The 22,453-nt window shown below is 35.2% G+C and overlaps 1 protein-coding gene across 1 annotated transcript in view; it reads left to right on the top strand.

The window, feature by feature from the left end:
* LOC107671475 (myotubularin-related protein 11-like) overlaps positions 1–22,453 on the top strand; it is a 28,648-nt gene that overhangs the window by 1,265 nt on the left and 4,930 nt on the right. Inside the window, exons 2-14 of the mRNA XM_016464403.1 lie at positions 5,090–5,159; positions 9,859–9,995; positions 10,148–10,217; positions 10,341–10,480; positions 12,345–12,429; positions 14,148–14,295; positions 15,267–15,354; positions 16,215–16,303; positions 16,400–16,524; positions 18,087–18,165; positions 18,505–18,575; positions 19,855–20,027; positions 21,087–21,257. Of these exons, the coding sequence (XP_016319889.1) occupies positions 5,090–5,159; positions 9,859–9,995; positions 10,148–10,217; positions 10,341–10,480; positions 12,345–12,429; positions 14,148–14,295; positions 15,267–15,354; positions 16,215–16,303; positions 16,400–16,524; positions 18,087–18,165; positions 18,505–18,575; positions 19,855–20,027; positions 21,087–21,257 (1,446 nt within the window). The remainder of the gene's footprint in view (positions 1–5,089; positions 5,160–9,858; positions 9,996–10,147; positions 10,218–10,340; positions 10,481–12,344; positions 12,430–14,147; positions 14,296–15,266; positions 15,355–16,214; positions 16,304–16,399; positions 16,525–18,086; positions 18,166–18,504; positions 18,576–19,854; positions 20,028–21,086; positions 21,258–22,453) is intronic.

Genomic DNA, 22,453 nt, shown 5'->3' on the forward strand with positions numbered 1-22,453 from the left:
TATATATATATGTATGTATGTATGTATGTATGTGTATATATATATATATATGTGTGTGTGTGTGTGTGTGTGTGTGTTATATATTATATTATTATTCATTTATTTATTTTGAAGATTGACAAAATAAATGACCTTTCACTTCTGTTGTTTAGAAAAGAGCAGATTGGACATTCTGCCTAGCATCATCTTTTGTGTTTCATACAAGAAAAAAAATAATGTCTGAATGATGGTCTGAATGGTCTGAATGACATGAGGATGAGTAAATGATGAAAGTTTTTATTCATGGCAGAGCTAATCATCTATTTTCTTAAGCTATAATCTGCTAGTGCTCAACTTTACTGCATAACTTTTATCCTTTGACTATTTTAAGATGCCTCTGGAGAGCGTGGAGGCCCTGATATGCACAACATCTGGCTGTTGCCATGGAAACAGCCTACCCCGGAACTCGTTAGGTGTGGAGGTGGTTAATATGTATTGCTGAAGTGTCAGATGTGTAATGCAAGTGGCTCTTCCCTGCTTAGAAAATGAATCCAAGTGCATAGATTGTGTGGATGGAGGCCACCCAAGCCTGTGCATTTGAGAATGGGGTGACCTATATTTTGTTCCAGTGATGTAAATGAACAGATGGAGAAATAATTGTGAATGTAGCAGACTAGCAGTTATGGTGAGACTTTACCACATTGGCTTTTTAATTTAAAACTCATTAAGCCAGTTTAAACCAGTCACTAAGTCATAAAGATTTTCAGAGCCGACATGTGAAGTTTCAGACTCTTCAAATGGGAGTCTTGGGATCAGCTTATCTGGAATGTCTATGGTTTAAAAAATAAAACTATAAATATGACTCGCTGCTTCCCCCATGGGTCAAATTTCACACTGTAAATGCAAATATACTGCTGTAGAGCAACTTCCCAGCTCAGGAATATCTCATTCATTGTTGCTTGTTTGGTTGGAGTGGAACACGCCATGTGGCATATGTCATTACTTGCGTTTATGTTATTGAAGTGAATGCCTTCATCTGGTTTCGGTGCGGGATGAGTGGTTGCTTAAATAAGAGATTTGCTGAAGGTTTGTTTTGACTTTTAAATGATTTAAAAAGACGATGCATAACATAAACATGACTGCGACACAGCCTCTAATTGACCCTGGAGCTTTTCCTGCACTGCTTTTTTTGGAGACTTGGGTTTCTTAATAAGCTCCATAAAGACCATGACGACACTGAATAAGCTTTATACGACAAAAACAGCTGGAGCAGCAGTGCTGGTTTTTGCATATGAATCTATATAAAACTAGATTACTTGTGCAAAATAGCTTTGTAGTAAGTGATGTATTGTGGTGTGGTTGTGAGTGTGATCTGAGTGGGGTTTTTTGCGTGTGTTGCTATGCGGTTGCTAGGGTGTTCTGGGTTTCTTAATGGCTCAGGTCCCGTCGGTAGACTTTTTTCACCCCCTGCTTGTTTTATTACTCTCCAAGCCAAAATATTTAATCTAATTGCGATTTGCAATTTATCAAATTTGTAGTATTAATGTTGCAGGATGAGGTACGTACCAATGTTTATTTCTTAGTGCGACGTGTTTGTTCAGATCTCTAATTTTAAATATGAGCAGTAGTAATCAGTATTATTTTAGTATAATTGAGATTAGGGTTATTATCATTAACCAAAAATAAAAATAATAATAAATAAATAAATAATTGCTTGAAATAAAATAAATGTTAACTGAAATAAAATATAAAAATGTGAGCTTATTTTATTTCTATATAAATATATAACATTTCACATATTTGTTTACTTTAAAGGGGTCATATGATGCGATTTCAAGTTTTTCTTTCTCTTTGGAGTGTTACAAGCTGTTCGTGAATAGATAAGATCCCTGAAGTTGCAAAGACGCATGTCAACATATTCTGTTACACCAAATACACAAAATAATGATCTTTAAAATAGCATCATATGACCCCTTTAACTTAAAGAAATAAATTAACTAAAACTAAATAATGTCTATATTGTCTATATATCTATTTTATTATGTCTATAGTTCTTATTCATTTTTATTTCATTTTGAGTTATTTTAGTACATCAAGTTAAACTAAATGAAAATTAGAAATGTTGCCTTCAAAACTAGCTAAAATAACTTTTTAAAAATATTTTATTTCATTTAATGTTTTATTTTATTTCAAGTAACAAAAAATTTTAATATATTTAATATTGATCACCCCCCCCTTCCCCCTTTTGCACTATGCAATGATGACACACGCTGCTTTAGTTGGGAAATAAAGCCTAGCAAAGGCAGCGACCCGGCTAGACAAGAATGATTTTTCATTTCAGGTATGTTAGTTTGAGAACAAAGGTGCTATTCTTAACCATCTGAACTGACATACAGAGAAAATACTTCAAACATTTTATAGAAATAGATGCTTTGTTGACATTTCTCTGCAGCAGAGAGATGCACGCGAAGAGCGCATGAAAATAACGAGCCACCGAACAATAGCTCAGCTCTATAAAGCTCTAGGTTTAAGCGTCCCACCGGACCTCTAGTTGCCTCATTTAGCTCTAGATTGATGCTCCGCACAAAGGCTTATTGTGCCTCTAGGCGATGACTAATAAACCTAACAGTGTGAGGTTTATATGGTGGCACAGTGCATTCCCACATTCCCATTGGCCGTCTTGTTTCTGCGAGTCTGGCAGGGCTGATCATCTATGAGAGGAGGCCTGTATGTTCCCTTAGCTGCATTCTCTGGCCACAGAAACCAGGGGAAGCCATGAGCAATGGAAACAGCAATGAGTCTTGGCTGCTTCTGCCCTCAGAAGCTGAGAGAAGGGAGGGAGGGGTGTGTTTAATGGTGAAGAAAGAGGCAATGAAAAAGATTACACGATAGCGGTGGCGACCATGTGACTCGAAGAACTGAACCCTCAGCAGAAATGTGCTTCTGAGGGTATTTTTCCCTTTCATTTATCTGTCCTGCACTTATTGCACATTTATTTACTTCCTCAGAGCAGTCCAGTTTCCTGGGCTTTGAATGCTTAATGACTCCTGTCTGTAGATCTATATTCGTTTAGGAATTCTGCAGGGTGGAATTTTGATTTAAATCCCCATGAATGCAGATGCAAGAGCGTGTTTGTTTGTTTTGTGTTTGTTTTGAACACCTTGTTGCTGATCACAGGGGGATAAAAAGTGTCCATTTAAAAGATTAAGACCGAAAACAAACTAACATTTTACATGCATTTGTTCCTGTCCTAGTTAAATTTTCAAATGTAGCATCTGTTTAGAAACACTTCGTTGTTGTGTTGTTTTCCTTCAGGTCTTGGCCGGAACACCAGCCTTTAAAAGTTCAAAAACAAAAACACCTGTCAAGATGTTCAAAGGAAACCAGAATAAAACACTTTTTTCCTCTTGTTCTGGTGGATTTTATTATGGGTGCCTCTTGAAACTAAATTTATACAAAACTGAAACTAAGCAGTAAATAATTTTATTCAATGGTTGATAGGCAGTGTTCCCAACAATAATAGTATAGCATCATATACTAAGTTTTCTTGGAAAATAAATATTTATTTATTCATTAATTCATTTAAATTTGATTTATTTTAATTAATTTTTATTTATTTATTTTATTTTTATTTATTTCAATTTTAATGTTTTTTTTGTTTGTTTTTTGTTTTTTGCAGGTTGGTTTTTTCAGTATCAAGACTGTTTCATATTAGTGATTACCTCGCAAGTTTTCAGAAGGTGCTAATGTGGACAATGCAACATTTCTAGAACCTGTTTTGTTCTCTTACTATCTCTCCTGTCCTTTCTCCATTAAACATGGCTGAAAGGTAACAAATAATAAATAATGTTTTAGAATAGTTCAGTTGATATCTTAATACACCTATTTCTATGACACAAAAATTATATATTTTATATGTAAATATCCTTTTTTTTATTCTCTTAAGAAAAAATTCAAGAAGAAAAATGTGTTTTATGTGGTTTTCTATTTATTGAAAATATATATTTTCTGGTCATTTGAGAAATCTTAATAGAAAAATGTAAAACAGTGCTCCACTTGCATGTTGACACTGGTAGTGTGGTTTAGTCAAACTGAATGTTTGAAGAACTGCAGTTATTATCTGCATGATGCAGCCAGATGGATCTGGTTCAATCTCGCATTATGAAAGTTACAGAGATGCTGAAGCTCTTTCTCCATTGAGGTGTGTTGGAGCTGTGGGTTCAGACCTCTGGAAGTATGTCACCCCTGTTCTACCCAGTAGTGACTCACAAATGAAAGACGCTTTGTTATAAATGGGTTGATAACATCAGAGTGTTCAGCTTTAACCTCTTGTAAATGAAGCTACTTGTGTGATTCAGTTGCACTGTGGGGAAATGAAACCCGAAAGACTATTTACTAAGAGATTAATGCAATTTAAATATAGTGCTTTCTTGCATCTAGTTAAAAATAAACCACTTTTCTGCATATAAATGTAGGCCTCATTTCCTGTGTCACTCTATCAAAAGGCAAATAAAATGCATGCAAAACTGTATGTTTGCATAGCGTGCATCAGCCAGACTAATGAATTGTTTGATATTTTTAGCATTAACCAGTGTCTGCTTAATATGTTAATATGAGTCTGAACTTCCTGTTTTCGAATGTTTTGAGACAAATATAGTGTATATAATGTATAGTGTATATGTCGGAACATCACCTGACCAAACTGGAAAACTGGTCTCATTGCATCCGCTTGTCAACGAAAGTATTAACAGCAATATGAACTAATGGCGATATCTATTAACTTTTATAGTAATCCGCTAACCTTGCTAGTTGTTATTGTTGCTGGTGTTTTATTCAATTTTAATATCCGAATGTTATTGAGAAGAAGAAAAATAAACTTTTAGATATCATTTTGCATCAGTTATGATAATCTTTGGGATCTCCTTTGAAGGCAGCTTGAGTAAAACGGCTCAATATTTAACGAAGCACACACAAAAAACCTGAACCGGAAGTGACGCTTCCTGTTTTAAAGAATGCAGAAAGAATGTTTTTTGCACATATAACCCCTATTAATTTTACCATACGATATGACAACCTTCATTTCTTTATTATCTCTCTGTGTTTGCTACAGGAGAGGATGATGAGCCACAGTAGCCTTCAGGCACGCGGGAGAGATGTGCTCGGCCTCTGCTGTTTGCCAGGTAAATCTTACAATGCAATCTTATTTGTATAATATATTGACATTTATAACAGGATTTCCTGTTTTCCTAATTACACTACCGTTCAAAAGTTTGGGGTTTGGGGATTTAAAAAAAAATGTTTTTTAATGTTTTTTGTGCTTACTAAGGCTGCATTTATTTAATAAAAATACAGTAATATTGTAAAATATTATTACATTTTTAAATAACTCTTTTCTATTTGAATATATTTTCAAATGTAATTTATTCCTGATACAAAGTTGAATTTTCAGCATCATTACTCCAGTCTTTAGTGTCACGTGATCTTTCAGCAATCATTCTAATATGATGATTTTCTACTCAAGAAACATTTCTTATTATCAGTGTTGAAAACAGTTATTGTTGCATTTTTTTCAGGATTCTTTGAAGAATACAAAAATCAAAAGAACAGCATATGTTTGAAATAGCCTTTTTTGTAACATCATAAATGTCATTACTTTCACGTTTGATCAATGTATACTTAATGTATAAAAGTATTAATTTCTACAAAAAAGTACAACGGTAGTGTAAGTTGTTGATGAAGCTACTTATAATTATGTATAGATTAGAGCATGTCAAACTACAGTTTCATAGTTAGTAAATGCAAATTTACTATAAAAACAATTTTATTAGACTAAAAAACATTGAAAAGCAAAAAGATATGCATTTTTGCTACAAAAAAAAATATTAGTAAAATGACATTTAGGAACTTAACGTGTGAAAACTAATGAGTGATTCATGAATCAGTAAATCATATTGTTGAATCAGATTATTGAAATCGGTTAATTCACAAACCAAGCTTCCGAACAAAATGATTGCCTGAAATGAATCAGACTTCCCAACGCCGTTTGAGAGAGGGGAGTATTCCAGGAGAGTGTGTTTTAGTACAGTGTGACATACAAAAACAGTGCTGTAGTGTTTTGGCATGTGACTCCATACTGAAATAAGTAGTCATGTTAGTAGCAGCGCTGCTTTCAGGTTGATCCCCGACAGGAAAGCACCAGGTCTGGATGGTTGTGGTCAGTTGGCCTCTGTGGGTGTGAATGGCTTCAGAAAACAATGGCTCAGTGTGCAGAGTGTGTGTTGAAGCCCAGCAGCCCCTCACCATAATCTCAGCGTCAGCAGGGTGTTTAAGCAGCAGCTTTACTCAGGAATGTTGGCAGGCTGTGAGTCCGACCCGGACAACCTAATCTGTAATGCTTCCTATCAGCATTTACGTTCAATGGCCCTTTGGGAGCACAGAGGGTTTCCCACCACGTCAACATTTATTAGAGCCGCTCACCTCAGCACTTCACTCACACACAGCTCAGTATTTGTTAATATTTAGCTTGCATAATCTCTTACTGTTTGGACACCAAACACACACACACACACACACACGTCTGTTTTTACTTTCTTCTCAAGGACATTTAAAACAGTGGCCCCCAAAATGTGTTTGGACTCTTAAATCTCACTTTAAAATGTCTAAAAGCTATTGCAGGATTTAATTTTTCAGAACTTTGACTTTTTGAGCATTATTAGCTCAATGTTTTTAATAAACCGGTGTGGCAGTAATTTAATTTAATTTTTTTATTTTTTTTAAAGGGGTCATATGATGTTGCTAAACAGAACATTATTTTGTGTATTTGGTGTAATGAAATTTGTTTATGCGGTTTAAGGTTAAAAACACATTATTTTCCACATACTGTACATTATTGTTTCTCCTCTATGCCCTGCCTTTCTGAAACGTGTCGATTTTTACAAAGCTCATCGTTCTGAAAAGCGAGGTGTGCTCTGATTGGCCAGCTATCCAGTGCGTTGTGTTGTTACATCCCTACCATATTGTGATGCCTTGTCCCGGCCGGAGCGACGAGACCAAAACATTAAAACCCATTATAGACTAGGCATTTGTTGCATCCAGTGGGGACATAATTACGGATTATAATGACTCATACTGTCTTTTTATGCGTTGCGTTGCGTATCGCGCTGGCGGGCTAGAGTGAGCGGCGGCGGGGAGGCTTGTGGCAACCACATGTGGCGACTCCGCTTCGTCAACGGTGAAAGCCTATCCAGCGATCCACAGCGCAAAGTTGATGTACCAGCACGGATCAGCTCCAGGCATGACGAAGCGGATATCGTCCTCTTTTGGAAGGCCAAACAAAGTAGTTTCGCTTTGCAACTTTACAGATCTTCTTTATGCACCAAGAGCTTGTAACACTCCAAAGAGAAAGAAAAAATTTAAATCGCATCATATGACCCCTTTAATTTTTCGGTAAGGATGCAATAATTTGATCAAAAGTGACAATAAAGACATTTATAATGTTACAAAAATATTTTAAATAAATGCTGTTCTTTTAAACTTCATATTCATCAAAAAATCCTGAAAAAATGTGTCACTGTTTCCACAAAAATATTAAGCAGCACAACTGTTTTCAACATTGATAATAATAAGAAATATTTCTTGAGCATCTGAAGGATCATGTGACACTGAAGACTGGAGTAATTATGCTGAAAATTCACCTTTGCATCACAGAAATAAATTAAATGTTAAAATATATTTAAATAGAAAACTTCTATAAAATTGTAATAATATTTCACATTATTACTGTTTTTATTGCATTTTTAATCGGATAAACACAGCCTTGGTAAGCATTAGAGACTACTTTCACAGATCTTTATACTGTGTGTATACACTAGTACAAGATAGACATAAATGCAGTAGTAATTTATAGGCCATGTAGACAGCATAGATAATAATATTGGCTGAACAGCAGTCTGAGGCAGCACGTCATGATTTCTCTTTTTTTTATGGAATCTTCATTAATTTTAATCCTAGATGTCTAAGATAGACTCTCCTAAAACAAGTCTCATTCATTCACAGTGGTTTGAATATGGAGTGCACAAACTCCGTTTAACCATTCGGAGTCAAAGGGCTCACATTGCAGAGACCCGTGGACACACACATGCTCTCATGGTCAGTACAGTCATGTGTAAGACTCAGATAACCCTCCAAAGCAGGGCAGTGGAAACTGAATCGGTCCCTGGAGGTGAACGGGTCAGAGAAGTTTGAAAGAGTAGATTATACTGTATATACTGCTGACAGCCTGCTATTTAAAAAAAATTTATGTATCATGCCGTGATAAATTATTTATACAAGTAGTACGCTACATTGTTGTCACATGACCTCATTATGTTTCAAGTTGAATTGAGAAAATGGCATCCAGTTATCATCTCATAATCAAATTCAGAGGTATTTTGCCGTTTTTAAACCAGTTTGCATTGCATCGTGAGATACTGTATTTTTGTGGCATGCTTTGGTTGCATACTGCACATTTCATCAGATGCATAAAAAAAAGAATTACATTGCGCATGAACCATACTGCATACTGCAACAGTAGTATGGGAGTATGCAATTTTAAACATACCCCAGATGCTGTTCGTTGTTTAATTGTTATAAAGAGTTCGCTTGTTCTTTTTTTTTGTTGTTGGGTTGGTGAAAAGAAAGGAATTTGTTTTTTGGCAGTTAATGCAGCAGATGTCTTTATTTAGCTGAGTTAGTGAATTTTTTATTTGATTTTGTGGTTAATTCCTATAACTGGGACAAATTAGAGAAATGAAAAAAATAGTGCATTTTGAGTTCCATTTTCTTTTATTATTATTATTATTTTTCTTTTATATTATAGTTTCTTCCCTCAGGCAATCCATCTCATGAACAGTTAACGTGGCAATAAACGTTTAATACACAACATGATTTATACTTTATTTATTTAACACGCATACCTCCTTTTACATTTCCTTGCATTTGTACATAACACACATGTACACACAAATACCATCTATTGTCTACTTTATATATTGTGTGTTATTTTAAAATATTTTTTGTATATTGTTATTTCCTGTTTACTTATCCTAGTATTTTTATTATTTTTATTATCTGTGGCTTGTCTTGTCACTGTAATCTGTTTGTGCTGTGGAAGCTTCTGTCACCAAAACAAATTCCTCATACTGTATGTGTAAACATACCTGGCAATAAAGCTCTTTCTGATTCTGATTTAAATAATTTGTTGTTTATTTTAATTTATTTTTAATGATTCCTTTTGTAATTAACAATTTATTTTATTTTTTATTATTTGTTACTTTTAAGTAGTTATTTTTTATTGTATAATAATAAATATTATTTTAAAATTATTTATTCATTTTCAAATTATTTACTTTCATCTTTATTTTATTTTACTGCATTGCATTGCATTGCTGTTCACAAACCCAGGACTGTCCGATTTCTCTAGAAACCCAATTATGTAATATCAGAAAGTAAAAGCATTTTCTGTGCGATTTTCCATCAATTTTCCTTGATAGTCTCTGGTGGGTTTAAGGGACTCTCACTGTATTAAACCTCTGTCCTTTGCCTTCACTTCTTTATGATTGTGTGAGTTTTATGTCAACAGAATCATAATTCCCTCAAACTATTTTTAAAATGCCACATATCCTTTATATATATATATATGACCATAATAGTCTACAGAGACTTTAAAGTTTCCCTTTGAATTAAAAGCCAGATGTTTGTGTAATTCCTTCCACAGATCACACATTTTCCTATTAATATTTTACACTTTTAGCATAATACTATATATGACCTCCAGGCTAACAGACATGGACTAAAAGTCACAAAAGGCACGTAGTTTTCATGTGCGATTTGTTTTTGCAGGAGAGTGTGTGCTACAGCGAGCCGTGCTGGTGAGGAAGAAGCTGTCGGCTAAAGAAGGAGGAGGCTGGTTGTCTGGGACTCTGTTCTGCACTCATTTCAGAGTGGCCTTCGTGCCTCAGGACAGCCAGAAACCTGACGTGAGTGCCACAGATTGCTGAGATGTTTCCAGGATGAGAATTCCAGCACAGTTTTTTTCTGTGTAAAGTTGAGCCTCACTGAAGTTTCTAAAGTCTCATGCAGTCCTCTGCAGATGTATTTATCTTGATGGCTTCTTTTTCTCCTTATTCAGGACAATGCAGATCCTGTGCTGCTCGGAGATCATGATGTAGCTCTAGCCTCTCTTGACAAAGTCGTGGCAGGTAAGGCAATCTATACAGACAGATAAATGGATACATATTTTCATGAAACCGATTTTCATATACATGTTCGGGTCACATTTTAACCATATGTTTTAAATTAATGCATATAAATGTGTGTTGTAGTGGGACCGTCTCGGACCAAACTAGTGACCCCTACCTGCTCCCTAAAATTCACCCCAGAGGAACTGGTGTTGTACTGCCGAGACCTGCGTGTCCTCTGCTTCCTGTTCGACAGACTCACGCCCGATACTCAAGCTGTGGAGGTTTGTCTTAATATAAGAAAACATAAGTGAAGGCTGCATTTATTTGATCAATATACAGTAAAAACAGTGAAATATTATTACAATTCAATTATTACAATTATTTACAATAACTGTTTTCTCTTAATATATGTAAAAATGTAATTTATTCCTGTGATGTTAAAGCTGAATTTTCAGCATCATTACTCCAGTCTTCATTGCTGCTCAAGAAACATTTATTATTATCAATGCTGAAAACAGCTGTGCTGATTAATCCACATGTGATGCATTATTTTTCAGGATTCTTTGATGAATAGAAAGTTCAAAATAACAGCATTTATTTGAAATAGAAATCTTTTGTAACATTATAAATGTCTTTACTGCCACTTTTCAATTTAATGCATCCTTGCTGTATAAAAGTATTAATTCCTTTAAAGGGGTGGTTCACTGGCTTTTTTCTAGGCTTGATTGTGTTTATGGGGTGCAGTCTAACATGTTAATGCTTGGTTTTTTTAAAAACTAATTATTTTTCACATAATTTACCTTTATTCCACACCGCTCTGTCCCTTCTCTGAGAAACGGGCTGATCTTTTCCTGTTTTTATGAAGCCCCGCCCTCAGAAATAGGCGATGGGCTCTGATTGGTTAGCTAGCCCAGTGTGTTGTGATTGGCTAACCGCCTCTAGTGTGCGTCTAATGGTCCCGCCCCTCACCTCAGCAGCATGTGCTCTGGTTGTATTGTAAACAACGGCGTCGTTAATATCGCTTATCAGTTTGAGTCCGATTGAGAAGCAGAGGATATTATTGAAGAGGATCGTGCAGAACCTGTGCAAGCATGGCTTTTAATGGTAGGCCTATGTTTTTTGTTTGTTGTTGTCTCATACTTTTAGATATGCTGTTATTTGTAAATTCTACTGCTTATGTTAGCTTTTAATATACGGTTTTGTCCTGATTAAAGCTTTAATACAGTACGGCAACTGCACGCACGCGCGTCCATGTATAACGCTTTTCATAGCTATGTGAAAATAAGTGTATAAATGGAACCGAACTGAGCTGATGATCTGAATGAGAGCGAGAGAGAGAGAGGCCGAGCAAGCGACGCGAGGAACAGTATTAAGAACCGCTGCTTTAGAACATTGATTTTGAAACTTGTGAATCCATTAGAATCGTTAGAAGACAGAATCACGATTCATATATGAATAGATTTTTAAGTGCACCCCTAGTTTTCTCTTCTTCTTCTCTAAAGCAGGGCAGCATGGCCTCGCCCCCTTTGCTGCCTTTTCCCGAGGGCGGGGTTTATCTGGGTTTGTGATGTCACGAACCCGGGAAGTAACTCGCTGTAGTCCCTACGAGCCATTTTTGTAGGCATTAAACTGCCAGAATGTTAAAAGACGACATCTCCGTTTGCATTGAACTTTCAGCTTCATAACTTTGCAGATATTGTTTATGCTCAAACAGCAACATGACACACTAACTAACAATAAAAAAGTGAAATCGCAATCAACCACCCTAAAAATCTTACTGACCCCAAACTTTTGAATAGTAGCGTTCTTATGCAAGTGTGCAAATGCCGATGTGTATTTTTTGCCAATATGTGACTATCCTGAGCTGTGACATCAAAGCCATAAGACAGGAAAAATAAATGCTTTTAAGAGGCAAACAGAATTGTTTACAGGCAAAATATCTACTATTATTCTATTCTATTATAATTTTTTAATTGCCATCAATGGAGGAAGTTGCTTTTTTTAACCATGAGGCCGTGCTAACCTTCCCAACTGCTAACTTTGAGCTTGAAGTATTTGCTTTTACTGTACATTATTGTGGAGTATGTTTCAAGCCTTTGTTGATCATCATACTAATGACTGCCACTCTACTTAACTTGCTTTCAGATCACGTATACCATTGGTAAAACCTACCAACCACTGAAACCTGGAACCATCCTCTCCTTCCAAAATGCTGCTTTGGGTAGTATTGGTAAGTTATTGCTAATCAATACAAAAAGCCATTATGACAGCATGGAGAGGAAATCCTGACAGCACACATACATCACCCAGAGAGGTCTGTTTGATGTGTTTGTTTTTCTTTCTTGAAGATACCATTTTTGCTCATCTGCGGTATGACTCCAAATCATTCCTTGAGGGTTGCCAGCAGATGTTTTTGCAATATTTATAATTTAGAATATGTGGACCACAAAACCAGTCTTAAGTCGCTGGGGTATATTTGTAGCAATAGCCAAAAAAACATTGTATGGGTCAAAATTATCGATTTTTCTTTTATACCAAAAATCATTGGGATTTTAAGTAAAGATCATGTTCCATAAAGATATTTTGTAAATTTCCTACCATAAATATATCAAAACGTAATTTTTGATTAGTAATATGCATTGCTAAGAACTTCATTTGGACAACTTTAAAGGCGATTTTCTCAATATTTTTTTTTTTTTTTTGCACCCTCAGATTCCAGATTTTCAAATAGTTGTATCTCGACCAAATATTGGCCTATCCCAGGGGTAGGCAAGTTCGGTCTTAGAGAGCCGCAGACCTGCAGAGTTCCGCTCCAACCCTGAAAAAAACTCACCTGCCTATAGCCTTAGTAATCCTGAACACATTGATTAGCTTGTTCAGGTGTGTTTGATTAGGGTTGGAGCTGAACTCTGCAGGACTGCGGCTCTCTAGGACCGAACTTGCCTACCCCTGGCCTATCCTAACAAACCATACATCAATGGAAAGCTTATTTATTCGATGATGTATAAATCTCAATTTCAAAAAATTGACCCTCATGACGAGTTTTGTGGTCCAGGGTCACATATGGTCTTTTTAAGATGTTCCACATGACACACTTTTTAATAGATATCTTTGATATGTGTGCTACTGGGAAGAATATAAATTTCAAGTAGACATGCATAAACATGTAGGAATTTGTTGTACATTTCGGTTATTTCAGTTATTGAGTTGATTTTGAAGCACCGGCAAGTGAGGGAATGTGTTTTAGATCTCTATTATAGTTGTAGGTAGGAGTGGCCAATATATTGTATTACTATATAATATATATAATATAATATATGTACATGTATGAATTAGAAGATTTCGTAAATAATATGTAGGTAATTGTTGCTGTTTATTTATTAAGTATTATTATACAGATGAATATAAATGTAAATGGGTCATTTTTTTCTTGTGGCCATTGAGTGAAAAACAATGTGGAAAACATTCCTTAATTGTGTTTTCATATTTTGATATATTTATTTTTAATACAATTATTCAGTTATATTATTTTTTTAGAATGAATTTATTATTGTATTTTACTACTTCCATTAAACACTTTGAATCTACTGAAATTATGGTATGATGGTTCCATTATATTGTCAAAAAGCTGAGGAATATTGAAATATATTAAATAAAACACATATTTGATATTCAAATAAATCATAGAAGGAAATGTGAGCTAAGCCACGTCTCTGAGAGGGAAAGTGACCGTCAACCAGATGAATAATGGAAAGTAATCTGAAACAGGTCACCTTCTAGCCCTTTTTCAACCTTGTCAAGGTTTGTTTGTACTCAATGCATGTTCATTGCGCCCGTCCACTAGCTCTGCAGTAAGCAAATTGAATTTGCAGCTCTCGGGAGGTTTTGCACAAAAAACAGATCTTGTAATCAATCCAAACGTTCAATGCTTCTCTACACGGTCTACAGAAATGAAGCAGTTCCTGAGCAACAGGCGGCGTGACCCTAACATGAACTGGTTCGAGTGTTCGCTGGGATGGGAGCAGGAGCTGGAGAGGACAGGTGCCAGCGGCTGGAGGGTCAGCTCTGTCAATGACCGCTTTGAGATGTCCACCAGGTAGAGCTCCTCTTTCAGACCTCCTGAGCTCAGTTTAGCACTGACATTAGAACAGGTTTTTCCGCTTTTTAGACACGACTGATGTTCATTGTTCCATAACAGTTTGCTAAATCCTTTTCCCACACATTAGCACTAATGAATAATCATTTGTTCAAAACAGCATACTACCATACTATTCATGCCATTTTGGCAGCATGCAAATAAACCCCAAAAAAAAATGAAGGTAATGCAAGCTGTGATTTGAGCTGTGAAGACATTTAAAAAAAAAAAAGAAAAGGCAAAATAACCATATTTTACTTATTGCATGCTTATCCAAACACTTTTAAATTGATTTTTTTTAAAGAAATTAATACTTTCATTCAGCAAGAATGCATTGATCAAAAGTGACATCAAAGACATTTATAATGTTACAAAAGGTTTCTATTTGAAATAAAACCTGTTCTTTTGAACTTTCAATTCATCAAAAAAATCTTGAAAAAACAAAGTATCACGGTTTCCACAAAAATATTAAGCAGCACAACACTGATAATGATAAGAAATGTTTCTTGAGCAACAAATCAGCATATTAGAATGATTTCTGAAGGATCATGTGACACTGAAGACTGGAGTAATGATGCTGAATGCTTATTCAGCTTTGCATAGCAGGAATAAATTCTATTTTAAAACATATTCAAATAGAAAACACTTATTTTAAATTGCAATAATATTTCACAATATTACTGCTTTTAAGATATTTTTGATCAAATAAATTCAATACCTTGGTGAGCAACTTCTTTCAAAAACATAAAAAAATCTAACCAAACCTGAACTTTTGAATGGTAGTGTTGAAATATAAGGCTATATCTATTTGTGCCTGTAAGTACAGTGAGCTCACCACATAATATCATGTATGCACAAGCGTGTCCAATCATAGGCACATCATGTTCCATGTGGAAACTGCTCACACGTTTTTTCCTCCTGTGTTCTTGTAGTCTGCCCAGATTCAGTGTGGTTCCTCAGAGGGTCCTGGACACAGAGCTCAAGAAAACATTTGCCCACTTTAACGAGGGTCGCATCCCAGTGAGTTCATTCTGACATCCCACTACAAAAGACCAAGCCTTTTAAACATGGCGTGAAAATAAAAGTGATATTATTTACTACTTCGATAAATGTTCCATAACGGAATGTTCCTAAGTTTTGTTTTCATAGTCTATTATATTGTTGCCATAATCGAAATGTAAATACTTTCTAACCAAGGCTACTAACCAAAACCAAAGGCCATTCCTTGCAAATCAAATGATTAAGGATCAAACCAATTCCTACACAACATTGTTTCCCACAGAATATTCGGTTTCATCAAGGGATGGTTCACCCAAAAATGAAAATTATCATCATTTTCTTGTGTCGATCCAAACCTGTAAGACTTCCTTTCTACTGTGGAACATAAAAGAAGATATTTTGAGAAATGTCTCTGTAGTTTGGTTCCCAGCATTCTTCAAATCTTCTTTTGTGTTTATGTTTAAGTCATATACAGGTTAGGAATGACATGAAGTTGAGTAAAATGACAGAATTTACATTTTTAGTTAATTTCACTAAAAATACATCACATTGTTAAAGTCAAGTGTTGGTGACTGCTGTTTATGGCCTTAAAGGAATAGTTAATCAAAAAATGAAAATTGTCATCATGTACTCATCCTCAAGTTGTTTCCAAAGTCCATGCTGTTTTTTTTTCTTCTGTGCCACACAAAAGGAGAGTGTTTAAAGAATATTTATGGAGCACTTTTCCATGCGACTAAACAAGTATGTTGAGCTCCAAAAAAGACATAAAATCACCATAAAAGAAGTTCATACACAGCACAGCTTGTTATACTGTATGTCAAAAGCTTTTTTTATACTAAAGCATATTTTATGATTATAAGATATAATTGAACTCCCCTCAGCGCTGGTGCTGGCGACATCCACATGGCAGTGACTTACTACGAATGGCCAGCTTCCAAAATAACATCTACCATGAGAAGGACGACATCAGGTTTGCTATTATATTTTCTGTAGATAACTTGGATGTTCATTAGCAGCAGTCGAGCATTCATTAGGAAACAGAGCTCTTGTCGTCTGTGATCTGCAGGAACCTGGAGTTGGTGCTCTTCGGCGGACAGCAGCTGTGTGTGATTGTGGATCTGGGAGAGGAAATGCCGTCACCTGCAGACATCCAGCTGGCTCACACCAGACTCCGGACACTTTGTCTGGGCGGTGGGTAATATTAGTTGATTTTTGATGATCTGATGATACCCTGGTGCAAAAGCCAGCTTGAATTTCCAGACAGGTTGTTGCTGTTCCAACAAAGTCTACTTGAAGATGCTGGCCAGGCGAGCATTGATGTGTGCAGCAGCAGCAATAAGCATCCAAAAAAGCTCTTTTTAGCAGGGTATATTAAAGGAATAATTCACCCCAGAATAGAAAAAAAAATCATTTACTCACTAAGTTGTTCCAAACCTGTAGGGTTTTCTTTCTTTTGTGGACACAAAAGAAAATGCTGAGCAGAATGTTCACACTTCTCTTTTCCATTCAGTGGGAATTTGTGTACACGTGCTGCCAAGCTCCACAAAAAAACAAAAAAGCTTAAAGGGATAGTTCACCCAAAAATGAAAATTCTGTCATGAGGGTGAGTACATGACGACAGAATTTTCATTTTTGGGTGAACTATCCCTTTAAAATAATTCTTCACACCAACCTGTTGTATGAAATGCATGGATGGTTTTTCTTTTTGAGTGAAGTACTTTGAATTTGAATCATTTTGAATCGAACATTTGGAATGTTTGGAATCATAATGATGTCTTTTATCTTTTGTGGTTAAATGTTGTAACTTTTGCTGTTTTGAGACTTGGGTGTGGATTTAAAGATTTGAGTACATAGGTCAAGAGCTTCTATTGTTTGAAAAGATACATTTTAGTCTTATAGAGATACAGTCTTTTTGTTTTGTCTGGCTTCACATTCCTCCTGTGGTTGAAGCCACACTGACCCGAAACATTCCTCATAGTGGTGTGAGTTAAAAGAGCAGCTCGCCCGAGTTCCACCACGGAGGGGCAGCCGGCTGACCAGTCTTTTGTTTCTCACATTTCTCTTCAGTGCACTGCATTTTTGTATTGTCTGTTGTGTGATGCCAACAAATGCTGGAAAATTTCTGAGTATAAGGAAGAGACCGACTGAAATTTCAGCCATTGTGAGATTGGCCACAGCATGGGCTGTGCAGAGACATCTTATTATTATTATTATTATTATTATTATTATTATTAAAATATTATATTTTAAAAATAATGTATGGTAATAAAAAAATGTAAAATCTTTTAAAATAATTTTTGGCCAGTTTTTAATATGTAAAATTATATTAAAGTGTTAAATTTCAAGTTTTATGCGTGTGTTGTTTGCTATAATTAAATGTTATGTAAATTGTGCATTATATATTATTTATTTATTAGCCACATTTTTGTTTTCTTAGTGTTGTTTCATATAACTACATTTTATTATGTGGAATGGGTATTTCTAACACATTTATATTTATTTATTAGCCACATTTGTTTAATTTGTTCTTTTTTTGTATTTTGTTGGAGTTTGATGTAATTGTATTTTATGTCAAATGTGCATTTTATATTTAGATTCATATTTGCATTTATTAGCCACACTTGTTGCATTTTTGTTTTGTTGGAGTTTGATATATTTATGTTTATGTTTATATTTAGCCATTGACCTGTATTGCTGTTAAGTTTTAAAATGTGTTGGTCAATAAAATGTATTTTTGTCTCTCCGCCCTACAGATATTTCATCATCTGTATTGGTACCTGATGACAAGTGGCTCTCCACTCTTGAAAGCACTCGCTGGCTCGACTATACCAGGTATATTTGTGCATGAATATAAATAGTGATCCTTTAAACTATATAACAATATTTGGATGCATCATATAGAAATATTTTCTCTCTTTTGACTGTTTGCTTTCTGGCCAATATATAGTATGTGTACTGGGGAAAGCATGTGAATCTTACCTAGATGACCTACACTTCATTTGCTAAATGTGCAGTATACAAAAGTGCATACTGCATCCCACATTTCAATCTCTAATATTGAAGTTTTATTTTTAGCGTGGTGTATTTGATGTTGAATTTAACCGTGTATCCCGCTGTGTGTGTTTGTGTGTGCTTTACCCTGCTGTGTTTGATGTGATTGTGTCTCCACAGGTGCTGTCTGAGAAAAGCCGCAGAGGTGGCTTGTTTGCTCAGAGGAGGTCACATGACTGTTGTTCTCCAAGGTTAGTCACACTGATCGTTAACGGCCATCTGACCCGACCCTGAACTTTGCACCCTGCTAGCATATGATGATTTATGTGTGTCTTTAATGTTTAAACGCATACAGCAAGATCCAATCTGTGCCGAATACAGTGAGAAAATCAGACATTAATATAACCTTTGCCCTTTGCATGTACAATACTGGGTCAGTAAGATTTTTTTTTTAATAAATGAATACTTTTATTCAGCAATAAATTGATCAAAAATGTCAGTAAAGACATTTTAATGTTACAAAAGATTTCTACTTTATATTAATAATATTAATAATTTTGTTCTTTTAAACTTTATATTCAAGAAAGAATGATTTCCACAGAAATATTATGCAACACACTTGTTTTCAACATTGATAATAATAAGAAATGTTTCTTGAGCAGCATATCAGAATGATTTCTGAAGGATCATGTGACACTGAAGACTGGAGTAATGATGCTGAAAATTCAGCTTTGCATCACAGGAATGAATTACATTTTTAAATACATTCAAATAAAAAATAGTTATTTTAAAATTATAATAACATTTCACAATATTACTGATTTTACTTTATTTTTGATCAAATAAATGCAGCCTTTGTGAACAGACTTCTTTTAAAAACATAAAATAATCTTATCAACCCCAAACTTTTGAACAGTGGTGTAAATGTAATTTTTTTTTTTTACTTTCATACTAATCTAATTTGTGAGTCTTTGGCTTTGTTCATAATGCACCCAATTGCAGTTCATTTTAAAAGCCGATCTTGATACTAATATGTCAAACTACATAAAACTGTGGTTTGTAACAATAGGATTTCATCTCTTTTTTAATGACACACTCTTAACAGAAGTTTAAACATACCACACAGTTGTGATTTATTCTTTTTCCTAACCCATAAACCAACGAACAGCAACATCTGGCAGCGCCCTTCAATTCTTTAAATTCTTTTTCATTTTCATTTAATTTTACAGTCCTCTAAAACGTTTGTTTTCCTCCACGTAACCCGCAGCTGCCCTGCCATAAACATCAATATTCCTGTGTGTCTTGACAACCAGTGAATAACTTCAGGAATGAGTTTCTCAGATGAGGCTGACGCACCCATCTATCACTGTAAAACCTGTTCGCCACATGTGCTCTGAGCAGAGACGCTGAGAAAGCACCCGCAAGAGGGCGATGAAATCCCCTGATCCACTGTTTACAGGCATTTTAAGTTTAAAGCTGGAATTGTAAATTCTCAGATGATGCATTGTGTTTTACTCTGTGTGTCCTCAGAGCCAGAGGATCGAGACATGAACTGTGTGGTCTGCAGTCTGGTGCAGGTGATGTGTGACCCTCACTGCAGGACCGTGGCTGGATTTCAGGGCCTGGTTCAGAAAGAGTGGATCACGGCCGGACACAAATTCCTCAGCCGGATCAACTACCACAGAGAAAGTGATAAAGAGGAGGTAAAAGAAAGAGAAGCAGAAAACGGTCCTGTTCTGAAACCCACTTACATATGACATGTTTGGGGTCAGTATTCTCTGATTATTTAAAAGAATTCTCTTTTGCTCACCAAGGCTGCATTTATTTGAGTAAAAATACAGTCAATTGTAAATATTGTGAAATATTATTACAAATAAAAATAGTTGTTTTGTATTTGAATATATTTTAAAATGTAATTTATTCCTGTGATGCAAAGCTGCATTTTCAGCATCATTACTCCAGTCTTCAGTGTCACATGATCCTTCAGAAATCATTCTAATATGCTGATTTGCTTTTGTAACACTAAAAATGTCTTTACTGACAATTTTGATCAATTTAATGCATCCTTGCTGAATAAAAGTATTAATTTCATTCATAAAAATTGCATCTTACTGACCCTAAGCTTTTGAATGATATTGTAGTGTGTTTCCAAATCAAAAATCACTCATGAGATTACATTTCAGTCCTATTTTCAAGATGCTGTCTTAAAAGGCAGCTGCTTATGTAGGAGGAAGACAGCAAGGTTTTGGACACAGCTAGAAGATCTATTCTTTCAGCAAACACTAGTGTCATACTATACATTGTCATCTACCTACCCTTCAACATCCAAACCCTGATGAAATGTCATAACAATGAACGAATATCTACAGATTAAAAAAAAAAAAAAAAAGATGTAATGATAGTGTACTAAAAAACTAAAATACGCAGAACACCAATATGGGTGGAATTATATTATTAATTTTCTATTGATACTTTTACGCAATAACATTTTTTTTATTGATTTCCCTCGACTTTATCTGCCTTCTCGAATGAAGAAGCTTGTTGCCATGCATTCTGGTACTGCCTTATCCTCAAAGTACGCATATGATTTTGCCCAAAGCGAGGTTGTGAGCACACATATGATGCCTAAAAATGTTGCCTAAATGGGCTGTTTTAGTCAATTTTAGCTGGACTTGTTCTCATTTCAGCTTAAATTTCAGTTTGAATTCACAGTAAGAGTCTTGTTCTAAATGAGTTGTATGATGTACCTTGCTCTCCGGCAGGCCCCTGTGTTCCTGCTGTTTCTCGACTGTGTGTGGCAGCTGTGGGCGCAGTATCCCGCACGCTTCCAGCTTACTGAAGACTACCTGCTGGCTCTGCATGACAGTGTGCACCTTCCACTCTTCAGCAGCTTCCTGGCCAACAGTCAGAGGGAGAGATGTCGCCGTTCACAGGTACTCGCACAGAGAGTTTCACAAAATATGTCAAAGCACAAACAAAAAGTTGAAAACTACATGACAGCTATTTAATGCAGCAATATCTTTGCCTTGTTATTAGCCTTAAGAGGTTAATTTGTAAAATTATATAAGGTATCATAAAATTGTACATTATCTTCCTTTTGTGCAGCTACTTAAATACATAAACTACCAGTAAGATAAAAAAAAAAATACTTATATTCAGTAATGATGCATTATATTTACCAAAATTGACAGTTAAGGCATTTATAAGGTTACCAAAAAAAAAAAAAATCCTTGTCAAATAAATGCTTTTCTTTCGAATTGTCTAATCTTCAAAGAATCCTAAAAAAAAAATCGGTTTCCACAAAAATATTAAGCAGCATATTAGAATGTTTTGTGAAGGATTATGTGACACTGAAGAATAAATGGGGATGCAGTATTTATTTTCTTAGAGTTATCTTAAGCGTAATTGTCTATTTAATAGTTATAATTTGAGAAGAAAGAAAATGTGTGATGCAAAAGATGTGAACCTAGCTATGAGAAACTGATTATAAACAGTTGCTACAGTAAAGCACAACTATTTTCTCTTTTTCTATTAGATGCTTTTTTTATTAAAGGGATAATTCACCCAAAAATGAAATTTCTGCCATTATTTACTTGTCTTTGTCATTTTGGTTAGTGTTTGAAAACAAAAAATAAAATATTTGTAATGACACTTTTTAAGACTAAAACAAAAGATGGATTCATTGTTATTCTTAATTAAAAAGCATAACAACAATAAAACAGTAAGATACAATGACAAACTAGCTTATAAAACGTTTATTAACAAAAACGAATAAGACGAGGCATGGCATACACCACATGCTGTATTATATACAGACTAATAAATTACAGAACGTTTAGCAAACACTGAGGAATCAAATAAATAAAAAAGAGAGCCTCCATAGCATAACGTGAGGTAAACAGCAAAGATAACAAGCTTTTCAAAATGAAAACAAAAAGAAAAGTCGGTGACAGTGCTTGCATGTTTTTGTCCCACAAGGATACCAACATGCTCACCTTTGGTTTAAGAAGCGGTCTTTTACTTTACTTTAGCATGAAACCCATCCATCGTTTCCTCAATATCCGCGTAATTTTTGCTGCACGCAGCTTCGCGCTCCTGACGCGGCGAGTATAAACCAGGCTCTACACTC

The sequence above is a fragment of the Sinocyclocheilus anshuiensis genome, unplaced genomic scaffold (genome assembly GCF_001515605.1).
Source record: "Sinocyclocheilus anshuiensis isolate Anshui unplaced genomic scaffold, SAMN03320099.WGS_v1.1 scaffold552, whole genome shotgun sequence".
Classification (NCBI taxonomy): Eukaryota; Metazoa; Chordata; class Actinopteri; order Cypriniformes; family Cyprinidae; genus Sinocyclocheilus; species Sinocyclocheilus anshuiensis.